This window comes from Purpureocillium takamizusanense, chromosome 1, assembly GCF_022605165.1.
Source record: "Purpureocillium takamizusanense chromosome 1, complete sequence".
Lineage (NCBI taxonomy): Eukaryota > Fungi > Ascomycota > Sordariomycetes > Hypocreales > Ophiocordycipitaceae > Purpureocillium > Purpureocillium takamizusanense.
In genome coordinates, this window is record NC_063068.1 from 5,263,963 (window position 1) to 5,276,362 (window position 12,400).

Genomic DNA, 12,400 nt, shown 5'->3' on the forward strand with positions numbered 1-12,400 from the left:
GAGTGAGACTAGTGCCTGGCCGGCATGTGGTCTCAACCTGGCAAAACGTCCATCATTCTGCCTGTGTTCGCCGCCTCTCGCCAGCTACGCACGCACGCACGCACGCATGTACGTACCTAGCGCGCTACGGATGTTGCCGAGATGTCTCTTCTGGGTGGCAAGATGCATGGCATCTTTGCAGCCGCATCGGAATTTTCCCACATCGCACCGAGCAGCAACGAGTCGAGGCACACGACGGTCGTTTTGACAGATGAAGAAGACGAGGCAGATGGATCACGTTGCTGGTCTGGCTTGTTGTGGCTGTCCCGTCCCGCCCACAAGGTTCGCGCCAGCCAGCGCCATGCTCCAGGCAACCACTTTTCACCCTGGCACAGAGGCATATCCAACGTTGGGCCAGGGCTGCGTGCACCGTGCAAAGACCACCACAGGCCCGTCGAAGCGACTCTGACGAAGGGTTATGGCCCGGTATCGCAGTGATGCCGTCACATCTAGAGCACGGAACTGCAGAAGCCGTGCTGACTGGTGGTGCACCCCACCAGAGGGTTTTGAAGACAAAAGGCAGGGTGTGCGCCACTGCCGGTGAAGTATGTACTGTCCATGACAGTTGCGGGAACGATATCCTTCCCGCCTCAGGCAGTGGCCTCGGCCATGGCGACCGGACCAGTACGCTCGCGCCCGAGCCTCGCCCTTCGCGACTTGGAGCTCTTGATACCTGCTCCACCCGCGTCTGGCAATGTCAGTCAGTACTGCACTGCTGTAATTGCACTTCGTCATTGTAGGGATGGCGGTTCTTCAGACTGGACCAGGCGATCGGATCTGGGGCGATCGATGTCTCACCATGTGCCAAGTTGTAGTGGCACCCCACCGTCAAACCTGGGAGTCACGGTAAGCCGCCCGCCGACTTGAACGCAAGGGTGTGGTGTGGGCGAGTTGAAGTGCGGAGCAGTACAGAGGACTAAGACCACACAGGAACACCTGGGGAGTCATGCCGATGCATGCAAAGGGTTGCTGATGCCGTCCCCGGCTGTTGGCCAGGACTCTATCATGATGTTGGCGGTGGGCTCGCAATAGAAGCACCAGCACCAGCACCAGCGGACTCTTCGTGCACCGGCACAAGGCCCACTACGCATCTACCTGCTCATGCGTGCCGGCCATGAAGGTCATGGCGTGCGGGCACCGCTGGTTGTGGGTTGGCGACAGCACTCATATCTTGTTGGTTGTGCCCCCGGGCACGGGCCTGAGAAGCGTTCACACGAGGTACTTACTGGAACATGCAGTTGCCACAGTGCTTGAGCGCCCGCTGGTTCATAGTCTTGAGTCTGGACACTGTGGCGCGGAGCCGGAAAGTGAGGTCCGACCGACTCGAGATCTGTGCTACGAGAGCACCGACATGACTTGTGACACCAGACAGGATGCGGGACATGCCTCCGCACAAAGGGCAGGTCGGTGGCGGAAGCTGTGCCACCTGGCTAACTGAAGCGACTGTAGGTACGTAGCACGAGCACTGTCAAAGTCAACAAGTGTCTTGGTCTCGTGGCGGACCGCCCCCAACGACGGATTCAGTATCACGCGGATTCCAGCACCATGGCACGGGGGCCCGTGTCGTGCCGCGCGCCGCCAAGGCCATGCGCATGTCGATGTTGGCCCGCGTCGGCACACGTTCGTACGACGACATGATGACAACCAACAACAGGCAAGACGGACTCGAGGCGACTTCAGTCAGGTCCACTCTGCCTTGGGGCGTCCCGCCCGAAACGACATTGAGCGCCACCAACCAACAAACTGGCTGCGTATCAAACAAGACAGGACCTAGTGTGGACGAGGCCGCAGACTACATCGAGGTGACGCTGTGCTGGCAACGATGAGTGCTTGTTGCACAGCCGACGTGCTCCCTCCGTACGGAACGGTCGAATCAAACGCCTGCCTGGTTTCCTGCTCGCTTGCTCGCTCGTTTGCTTGGAAGCAACCAGACGACGAGTGAGTATACATACTTTGTACGTACAGACTTCGTTATGTAGGTACTAACCTACATATATACATATATACATACATGTGACAAGACACAGCACAGGACTGTACCTGCGTGCGCTATGCGGGTTCACTCACGGCTGTGATGCCGCTTCCGCGCACGCCAGCCAGCCAGCCAGCCATGCACCGCCGGCCAAGCTCTTTGCTTTGCCGCGCCTCATTCACAGCCTACACCGGGTCAGAGTGCCCACTCGCAGCATCCCAACTCGATTTTCCATCTACTACTAGTGCTTTGCGGCCCTTGTTGCCGCTTGTTTGCTCCTAGGTAGTTTTCCTTCTTTCCTTTTCAATCTTGCGGGCGGGCGGGCGCCAGGCCATACGCCCTCTCACGCTATTGAATGTCTGCCCAGCGCCTTTTTTTTCCCCCACATTGAGTCGTGCTTTCCCTTCGCCGTGGTTGCTTTTTCCTTTTGGGGGGGGGGAGGGGAGGGGGGGTTCGCCACTTCGTCGAGGCGCGCCGCCGGGGCCCAATATACTGTATGTATGTCACATACTACATACGCACGTGTGCTCCCTGGGCGGCGCCTTTTTTATTTTATTTTTACGCATCGAATAATTCCTTTCTTCCGCCTTTTTCGTACAAGAGTACTAACTAACTAGTTAGTGGCAAGTACTAAACTTGCTACGCACCCATGGGCATGGGGCGGGCCGTCTCGTCTCAGCAACACGAAGCAGGTACTGTACTGTACCTACCGCGAAGAAAAGAAAAAGAAAAACGCAGCCGCCGCGCTATGTATGCGAACGCGGGCGGAGGCGGTGCCGGGGGGGGGGGGGGATATAAAACACGCAAAAAAAGCTCTCGCGAGGAAGAAGATGGACAGGGCAAGCCTCGGCGCTTATGGCAAACCAGAAAGCCCAGCTTGTACTGTATGTACTTCGTTCATATGCGTGTATGTGCGTGTATGTGTGTGTGTGTGTGTATGGGGCCGCGACGATGATGATGGTGCGCTCTCTCTCTCTCCCCCCTCCCCCTCCGTTCTCCCGTCTACTCTCTCCTATCCCAGGGCATCCCCATGGCCACCTGTCTGGCGCCGCACCGCATGTATGTACGTACGTTCGTATGTACGTAGTATGTACGTAGCAGTAGGTAGGTACCTAATAAGTATGTCATGGCCTGCCCTGCACTGCCCGCCGCCCTGTCCTCCCCGCTCACTTGCCGCCCACCTCGTCGTTTCCTTTGACCACCACCCCCGCCATCCATTCATCCATGTACCTGCAGCTTTCCCGCAGGACGGGCGGGCGGGCGAGCGTCGCTTCAAGGGGGGGGGGGGGCCAAAATCGACAGAGGGGGGAGAGCCCGACTGGCGTCGAGATAGCAATGTGTGTGTGTGTTTGTGTATATACTCTCTGGAACCATATACGTTGGTGTCGCACGGTCAACGAACCGGAAAGACAGAGAAAGAAGAAGACATGAGAAAAGGGGCGTGCCCTGCTGGGGAGAGAGCATGACGGCGGGTAATAACAAGCCTGTGCCAGCACGACTTACAAGACTCAGCTGCCGTAGTCATTTGCCGTCGTCACCCTCGTCGTATGCATGTACAGGACATACACGCACGTGTCCGACCAAATGGCCAGCCGTCCGGGGCATTGCATTCAGGGCAGTGCTTGAGAACGTCCATCGTCGTCAAGGGGTTGACGATTCATCAACGTGGAAGGGCATGACACCACCAGCGGAAGTGAGGGGGCGGGCGGGCGGGCGGCCGCGGACAAGACCCGTCTGTGAAGTAGATTCTTATGTTCATTTGTGTTCGTGGGAAGCAGCACTCGCTCGAGCCATATCGAGCTTCCTGCGAGTCGCTGCCCTCGTCAATCAGCCCGTTTCTGTACAGACCGCACTTGGAAAGCTCTCAGTCAGTCATGAGCTGACTCCCAATATATCCAACATATATGCCCATTTCCCCGCCGTTCCGCCTCAATGCCGCATCCCTTGATCAAATCGTGTCAGTTTCTCCTGGAGAGGCGTAGCTGCTCACTTCCAGGGGTCCAAAGAATGAAAAACGCCCGCCAGGCGATGCACGTCCGTCTAAAAATCAAACTCTGGGCGGAAGACGTCCGGATCGACGCCCGCCACCGTCTTCTCGGCCAGGTCCCTGCGGCCCATCTGCGTGAAGACGCGCCGCAGGGTGTCGTACAGCGTGCTGCTTCGGTTCTGGGCCGACATGCGGTCGAGCGCCTCGTCCACCTGCGGCGCGGCGCCGTCGCCCAGTATCTCGTAGGCCTTTGTGCGGCCCGACTTCTCGATCGACTTGTGCATCTCGAGGGCCGCCAGGAAGTGACACGCCGCCTCCTGGTGGCAGTTGATGTTGATGCAGCTGACGCCCAGGTTGTAGCGCGCGCGGACAAAGTTGGGCGACAGCGACAGCGCCTGCTCGTAGGCCGCGATGGCCTCCTCGGACCGCCCGCTGTTGGCGAGCGTGGCGCCAAGCCTGTTCCAGAGGAGATGGACCTGCTCCTGTTGATTTGAAGTGCCCAGCTCCGACGAGTGCAGCGCCGACTGGAAGCAGTCGACGGCCTTGTCGTACTCTTCGGCGCCGTAGAAGAGCACGCCGAGGCCGACCTGAACGTCTGGGTCCATGTGCTCACCATCCGGGCTAAGTTGCGCCGCCTTGATGAACAGGTCCGTCACCTTGTCGTGGAGGAGCTGCCGGTCCGTGAAGCCCAGGTCGGACGCAGGCGAGAGGTCCTTGGGGTCCAGGATGTTGGAGTACTTGACCGACAGCCACCGCTCCAGCGTCCGGTACGCGGTGCTGTCGTAGCCCTCATTGGTGTATGATACCGCCAGGCCCATGAGGGCATCGAGGTTGTTGGGGTCGTGCTTGAGTGCCTGCTCCATGGCCCTGATGGCGGCCGTCTCCTTTTCGTTCTGGGCCTGAGCCTGCCCGAGATATACCCAGGCCTCGACGTGATCGGGATGCTGTTGCACAGCTGCCTCAAAGGCCAACGCCGCCAGGGACAGGTTACCTCCCTCCTTCATGACGCGCACGCCCTCTTCAAAGGCGTTCTTCTGATCACGGAAAATATTCTCCTCCTCAAACATGTACTTCTCGACGACGGGATCGCCGAATCGACCCCAGTCTCCGAGACCCTGAAAGTCGGGCATGGCGCTGGTGTCCCAGTCGTTGTCGAACTGGTCGAAAAGTTGGTCTTCGTTGACCATGGACCTGGCAGCAGCAGTCTCAGCCTGAATTCCCTTCCAGATAGATTCGAAGTCACCGAACTCATTCGTTTCCGACTGCATGGCCTTGTCCATCTCGTCGAGCTCGCGCTCAGCGGCATTGGCCTCCTCCTGCTCCTTGAGCTTCTCGGCAGCTTCCTTATCCTGTAACTCAAGCTGGGCAAACTGCTCCTCCCACTTGCTGTCGTCAAGCTCAACCAGCTTACCCTTGCCCTTGCCTTCCGGCTGCTGCTGCTGCTGCTGCAAGGGTTGATGGTTCTGATACATGGGCTGGAACATGCCCTGGCCGTAGCCCATGCTGCGGTTCATCATGCCCACTCCCATCATGGGGCGCTGGGACATTTGGCCGGGCATGTTGCTCATGTTGCCCTGCATGGGACTGGACCTGGCCGACGAGGCTTGGCCGTTGAGTTGGCTGAAGCGGGCGAACTCGTCGGGGCTGAAGTGGGCGCCGGGGGGCGGCTTGAAGGCCGACTCCATGCCGGGCTGGTTGTTGAAGTCGTGCGCCCACGAGGGGGACGCCGAGCTGGCACGCATGGGCGCGTGCTGGGCTGGGCTGAGCGGAGCAGGGCCGGCTTGCATGGGGAAGTCCTGCTGTAAGCTCGGGGCGCCGTTGAGGAAGCCGTTCATCATCTGCGGGCACCGGGGTCAGCAAGGGCACTTGAGCAAAGGGAAAAGGCCAGCAGGGGAGCGGGAGAGACGGACCTCATCTTGCGGGGCGTTGGACTGGTGGCTGCGGAAGCCATTTAGCTGGCCACCGGGCCCTCTGCCGACGAGGCGGTCGCGCTGCAGCGTCTTGTCATCCTGGACGTGCTTCTGGAACTGGCTCAACGGGTTCCCGGCTGTAGAGCATTCCGCCCCTCCCATGAACGACATGTCTAGTCTCGGGCGCAGGGACGTGGCGTCCCTGGAGCTTGGGGGGGACGTGAAAGAAGAGGAGAAAGAGAGAGCAGCGAAAGCGATGGTCGGGGACGTCCGCGGTGGCGTTGGAATGAGAGATGGACGGAGGAGGAGGAGGAGGAGAATGTGAAGAATGGACGAGAGGGAAGGGGAAAAGAAAAATTCGACTGCTGCCCGACTGTCGAGACGATGTGCGGGCGTGCGGGCGGGTTTGGAGAAATGTGGTTTGTAAGGACGTCACCCGAGGCGTCGGCGTTGCTCGTGGTGGTCGTGGTGGTGGTCGTGGCGGCGGCGGCGGCGGTAGCGGTTCGGTCTGGTCTGGGTCGGGTGGTTCTGTGGGGGGAGGGAAGTGCCGAGGCAGGCTCCGTGGCGGCCGCTCCTGACTTCCAGCGGACTCTCAGCAGCAGCAGCAGCAGCAGCAAGGGCGTAGCGTGCAGAGCGCAGGGCTGCCCAAGGAAATCCTCCGGCCCCGGCCTAACCGCCCCCAGCGCCTTGATTGCTCCGCCCGAGGCACGCCCACGTGACTGCGGGGTGTTCGCCGTTGACCGAGACCCGCGGGGCCATATGCCATCATCATGTCAGCCCAATTCCGTGCGGGTCGGCAGGCAGGTCAGCCACGAGTGCGCGCAAGCCACACCGCATCCGCCACCCGCCGGCGAGCCACATGCTGCTGCTCCACCTTTGCAGTCCAGTATCGACTGTACCTTATCGATAGCGGCGCAGACAGGCTGGTTCCTCACTTTTTTTTCTCTCCCACGCCTGGTCGACGACGCCGACGCCGACGTCTCGCGCCGACAGACACAAGTTCATCGCAATCGCAACAGAGCTCCGCGCGAAACAAACACAATGCTTCGCCAAGTGTACGCACCTCCTTCCACTCCCCCTTGATGCCATTGATCATGTGGTTTTTCTTGTCCCCTTTCCCCCCTCCTCGTACTGACACTTGTGTGTAGCAAACCTCGCAACGCCCGCTCCAAGCGGGCCCTCGAGAAGCGCGAGCCCAAGGCCATCGAGAACCCCAAGACGTGCCTCTTCCTACGCGGCTCCTCGTGCTCGCAGGTGGTGCAGGACGCGCTCAACGACCTGCACGCGCTGCGCCTCCCGCTGGCCAAGAAGTTCACCAAGAAGAACCCCATCCACCCCTTCGAGGACGCCTCGTCGCTCGAGTTCTTCTCCGAGAAGAACGACGCCAGCCTGCTCGTCTTTGGCAGCACGCAGAAGAAGCGGCCCCACGCCATCACCTTTGTCCGCACCTTTGGCCACAAGGTGCTCGACATGCTCGAGACGTACCTCGACCCGGACTCGTTCCGCGCCATGGCCCAGTTCAAGAACAAGAAGTTCGCCGTCGGCCTGCGGCCCATGCTGCTCTTCGCCGGCGCAGCGTTCGAGAGCCCCGTCGCCAACGAGTATACCCTCGCCAAGAGCATGCTGCTCGACTTCTTCCGCGGCGAGCCCTCGGACAAGATCGACGTCGAGGGCCTGCAGTACATTGTCTCCGTCACCGCCGAGGACGAGGTTGCTGCTGGCGGCGACGGCAGTGGCAGTGGCAGCGGCAAGCCCGCCATCCACCTGCGCGTCTACCTCATCCGCACCAAGCGCAGCGGCCAGAAGCTCCCGCGCGTCGAGGTCGAGGAGATTGGCCCGCGCATGGACCTGCGCGTCGGCCGCGTCCAGGAGGCCGACGAGTCCATGCTCAAGGAGGCCATGCGCAAGCCCCGCGGCACCGAGGAGAAGACGAAGAAAAACGTCACCACCGACTCCATGGGCGACAAACTGGGACGCGTCCACCTCGGCCGCCAGGACCTGAGCCAGCTCCAGCTCCGAAAGATGAAGGGCCTGAAGCGGTCAAGAGGCGACGACGACGAGCCCCGCGAGGACGTCGTCGAGGAGGACCCCAAGAGGGCCAAGCACTAAGACGAGGAAATGCGGGCCATCGCTTTCTTGGGATTTTGGAGTTGTGGCGTTTCTGGGAGGCCAATATCACGTTCATACGTCATCTGCATCTGCGGGAGTTTAAAAGACACACACATATATGTACTCTCGAGCTCTTTGCTGGGGGCACCACCCAGCTCTCAAGTTCCTCGTGATGTCCTATTCCGTGCTCGGGGCCATTGGTCCTGAAGTGGTCCGGCAACTTTTGCAAGCCCATTTGTCTTCTTAGTGCTATTCCGCCAATCTCATGTTCATCGCACGGAGCACGAATACCGACCATCGGCACCCCAATCGTAAGATGAAAATCGCATTGAAGTTCCATCATGGTTGTCCCATTTCCTGGCGCCAATCGCTGAGGTCTCAATTCAAACCCAAAACGGGTAGCCAACAACGCCGGTCACGAATATCCCAAAATAAAAGACTTTCTGGAGTTCATCACCGTGTAAAGATGATGTCTCCTTCCAACCGACCCCAGGCCTCAGTCGAGCGGTGCCGCGGTAAGGCCAAAGTCCCCCACGACAGACAGCGAGGGGCTCGTCTGGGCGGCCGTCGCTGGGTTGGTCAACTTGGTCAGCAGCTCAATGTGGCTCATCATGGTCTCGACGAAGCCCTTGCCCGCTTGAGGCTGCTCCTCGCACTCGGCTCCCCATACGTCGGGTGGGATCGCGCTGCCCTCCCAGTGAGCAATCCGCACAGGCCATTCGAGGTGCCGCCACCACGAGGAGCCCGACTCGAACAGGCTGACGAGGCCCATGACTTCTCGGAGCGCGACGTCGCCGAGCCACCACACGTTGTCCATGCGCTTGAGGAGCGCAAAGAAGCAGGCCAGGATGGCGAGGGCGCGGGGCCGCTTTTCCTCGACGAGCTCGACGAAGCGGCGGGAGACGCTGGCGGGGAAGGCCAGCGTCGCGGGTGCGTACTTGTTCTTGTGGGCCCAATTGAGGACGCTGACGGCGTGCGAGTAGGCCTGGCTAGTTGCCGTGATTTGGAATCGATTTTCCGTGGCGAGTTCATCGTCCAGCCCATCGAGAAGATGGCCAAAAAAGGACTTTGGTCCGCGAGGATTGAGGTCGAGCTGGAAGCTGGGCTGGGAGTCGATGACAGCCTTGACAACCTCGCTGTTCCTGATCCACTGCCAAGAGGACGCAACAATCGTCTTTACGCCTTGAAAGGCGTGGAACCAAGGCATAGGCAGGGTGTAGCGGGTGTTTGGTTCTGTGGCGTCGCCGTCGCCGTCGTCCTTGGCGAATATACGAGAAGCGGTGGATTGGAAGGCGATGAGGGTGGCCGTGAGGAAGAGCGCTTCTGCATTGTCTGCCGTGATGCCGCGCTCGAGCGAAGAGCAGTACTCTGCAAGGGTGGACGCGGCGTAGGCATGCGACGCCCGAATGAGAGCCTTGTCGTTGGGGTTTTGCGTGCGAAGGTGCAAGGCGGCGACGGACAGGACAGCGTCCATGAGGTAATCCTTTCCCTGGAAGGCTATCTGCGGGACAGCGCGTTGCCAGACGTCCTCGTTGGTGGGCTGCTGAGTGGTGAAGAGGGTGCTGGCGGTATTGGTAGTGAAGTGGTGCAGCAGACGGAGCTCGAGGAACCTGTCGACGTGCCGAGGCGACGGGGATACGACGGCGACGTCTGCCAGGGGTATCGCAGGCGTGGCAGGGACAAATTTGGGAGATTGCTGCGGCGACAGCGGCTTGGGAGCGGCGGCAGGCGTCGCGGATGTGGACGAGGGCGACATGGCAGACCTGTCATCGGCAGCCGGGGTGAGGGCGGCCAGGTCGTCGGGCGGCGCGCGACTGTCAAAGTCGCACGACACGCCGTGCTTGACGCAATTGCCGCATCGCGGGTGCACTTCATCGCACTGCGTTCGGGTCGTCAGCGTCGGCGCGACTTCAAGGGACGGTGGACGAGCGCATCCGTTGTTGTCCGCGATGCCTCATCACATGTCAGGATGGGGTCGCGGGAAGGGGTGTCGTGGACGACTCCGCACGGCACGGAAAGCCTCACCTTGATCTTGCGGTGCTTGCACCTGCGACACCCGGCGCGAGACTTCTTGTGCGAGCGTCGGGGCGGCATCACGGCCGGGCGCGCGGCGACTGAGGATGTGCTGGATCACAGTGAAGGGCGAGGCTGGCTGTTGAGCAACTTGAAGGCATGACTGGCCGATGAGGCTGCCCCAGGGTCCCACGAAGAGGCGCCGTTTTACGAATACGAGGGGCGCTGTGGATTCGACGGGGAGAGAACTTGTAAGCGGCGGCGGCGGCGGCGAGAGGATGAATGAACGAGCAGGGCTGGGCAGTCGCGATACAAAGCAGCGGGAGGGAGAGGGGGAGAGAGAGAGAGAAAGAAGCCGGGCGGGCGTTGTGCGATGACGGCGCCGCTGTGAGCCGTGTTTGAGCTGCTGGTTGATGAGGCGGTTGTGAAGGAGGAGCGGTTGGAGGCGTGGGCGTCTTTTCGGCTTGAAGCCTGAAGAGTGGGTTCCAGACGGGTTCCATGGAGCCGGGAGTCTGCGTGTTAACTCACCTCCATAGTGCTACCTACCAGCACTGCCACATCTGGGGCAAGACGTATGGAGCCCACTCCAGTGGCCGGAATGTCGATTGGCGGCGCTGTGGTTGGCGGGCTGCGCGGCGCCTCAGGGCCTGGCGAGGGGTCTTCGGAGCTCCAGGTGGGCTGGCCAGGCTGTAAACGCGGCCAGTGTGGCGCTGCGGGGAGGAAACGCGGCAGGTAGTATGGACCTTAACAGTACTACGGAGCCCTCAGCATTGTCCCAAGTTCCAGCAATAGTGCCTAGTAGCTGCAGGAATGGGATCCAGCGAGGAAGTAGGTGCTTTGGGCGCTACAAGACGGGTGCTATGCTACCTGGGAGGGAAACGGTACACTCGTATTTCCATGATAAGAAGCCCCCTCCTTGGTTTGCCTGCCCACGGAACCCGCGGGTCCTTGGGTTTGTCCGACACCTGCCCGTCGCGGGTGGCAGGCGGAAGGGCATTGGAGCCGACGGGGGGAGCAGAAGCCGGCTGGCATCCATGCGCGCCGACCAGCATGTACCAAGTAATGAAGTTGCTGGTGCAGGTTGGCATCGAAGGGCAGTTGTGGATGCTGTCGCCGCCTCATCGCATCAGCGGCACAATACCCGTTGTCATCGGGGACCAGCCACCTGGAGACGGCCAGCACGGTAAGGCTGCACTGCTGCTACCGCGAGCACTCCACCGCAGCAGTAACGGCTTCGCTGCCCCAGAGCCGTCGTCGTGGTCGTCGCGACTTGCTTCCCGTGTCGCATGCAGGTGCGTGCGTGCGTGCAGCTGCACGCCGCTGGACATTGTGGACAAGGAAGAGATCGAGGTTTCTTTCCCCAGCTCGCGCACGGTCCGATCCTGCTGCTTACCCCTCCTGTTCCATCTGGGCAGCTCCCCGAGCACGCAAAGCACGTACATGACTGCCTCGTACATGTATGTACTACGCACGTACGGGGTGACGAGGCACAGGGCTCGGGGCTGGATTCCCGACAGCGGCCATATCCGAGCCCGCCATTCCCGCGATGCAACCTCTGTCGCACCATTTCCGAGCTACCTCAACGGGGGTGGGCGGGCGCGCGGGGCTTCGGTAGGTGGACATTTCCGGTGAAGGTGGGTGCTGGCAGCACACCCGCAACGGTGACGATGCCTTGGATGCCCCGCTACCTACTTGACGCTGCAGTACAAGGATGTTGGCGCCCGAGATCCGCAGCCGAGAATCGACATCTGTCCGTTAATGACAGACAGCACTGATGAGCGCTGCAGATTGAAGGATGCGCTGATGAGCCGCTGCTGCCCGCCGAGAGATGCCCCTCCAGGTCCCTGAGGTGCCTAAGTTGGTACCTTTCAACAGGTTCCAGCACACGAGACCCCAGATGCCGGGCACCGTTGCCTCGGAAGGCTACACTGGGCACTTGGGTTGTACCACGCTCTGGGGGAGGGTGCTGCACAGAATATCGGCATTGCGTAATATGTACTCCGCAGATGCGCGCCGGGTGACCCGTCAACTCTGGAACGGACGGGCGTTGAATGACGCCCATGATATTGTAAGCCACCTCGACTGCGTTGGCGATGCGCCGTGACAATCCATGGCCACGGGCTCAATGGGGAATGGCGCAACGCTTGACCGACATCCATGGATGAGGGGTGGATGCGCACGCACACGCACCTCAGCATCCTGTCAAACCCACAGTGGCTTGTTGGGTTCAGCGGCCCAGCGAGGCAAGGCACCCGACCGCGGGAACGGGCTCCGGACAGCGGGCTACGGTGCCTAACAAAGGGCCTCCAGCGCTCCAGGGATGGATGGATGGACGGGATGTCGAGGTGGGCTGCGCTGCTCTTGCACAGT

The 12,400-nt window shown here is 60.8% G+C and overlaps 4 protein-coding genes across 5 annotated transcripts; 2 read left to right on the forward strand and 2 right to left on the reverse strand.

The window, feature by feature from the left end:
- Positions 1 to 141: 141 nt before the first annotated feature.
- JDV02_001603 (uncharacterized protein) lies at positions 142 to 477 on the forward strand (the record flags this gene model as incomplete). The annotated part of the gene is made up of 1 exon (XM_047982545.1): positions 142 to 477. The coding sequence occupies one exon, from the start codon at positions 142 to 144 to the stop codon at positions 475 to 477; it is 336 nt and encodes a 111-aa protein (XP_047838511.1).
- Positions 478 to 3,578: 3,101 nt separating this feature from the next.
- Positions 3,579 to 6,426, reverse strand: PEX5 (Peroxisomal membrane signal receptor PTS1). The gene is made up of 3 exons (XM_047982546.1): positions 5,909 to 6,426; positions 5,247 to 5,836; positions 3,579 to 5,189 (listed from the first exon to the last, which is right to left on the reverse strand). Exons 1-3 carry the CDS (start codon positions 6,077 to 6,079, stop codon positions 4,052 to 4,054), a joined length of 1,899 nt encoding a protein of 632 aa, XP_047838512.1. The 5' UTR covers positions 6,080 to 6,426; the 3' UTR covers positions 3,579 to 4,051.
- Positions 6,427 to 6,870: 444 nt separating this feature from the next.
- On the forward strand, positions 6,871 to 8,131 carry RPF2 (rRNA-binding ribosome biosynthesis protein rpf2). Its single transcript, XM_047982547.1, has 2 exons — positions 6,871 to 6,963; positions 7,057 to 8,131. The coding sequence occupies exons 1-2, from the start codon at positions 6,950 to 6,952 to the stop codon at positions 8,015 to 8,017; spliced, it is 975 nt and encodes a 324-aa protein (XP_047838513.1). The 5' UTR covers positions 6,871 to 6,949; the 3' UTR covers positions 8,018 to 8,131.
- JDV02_001606 (uncharacterized protein) lies at positions 8,131 to 10,356 on the reverse strand (the record flags this gene model as incomplete). Of its 2 annotated transcripts, none has more annotated exons than XM_047982548.1 (2): positions 10,043 to 10,356; positions 8,131 to 9,970 (listed from the first exon to the last, which is right to left on the reverse strand). In XM_047982548.1, the coding sequence occupies exon 2, from the start codon at positions 9,771 to 9,773 to the stop codon at positions 8,514 to 8,516; it is 1,260 nt and encodes a 419-aa protein (XP_047838514.1). In that variant the 5' UTR covers positions 9,774 to 9,970; positions 10,043 to 10,356. The 2 variants fall into 2 exon arrangements, with proteins under 2 accessions (XP_047838514.1, XP_047838515.1); XM_047982549.1 differs by having other exon boundaries at positions 8,514 to 9,896.
- Positions 10,357 to 12,400: the final 2,044 nt, after the last annotated feature.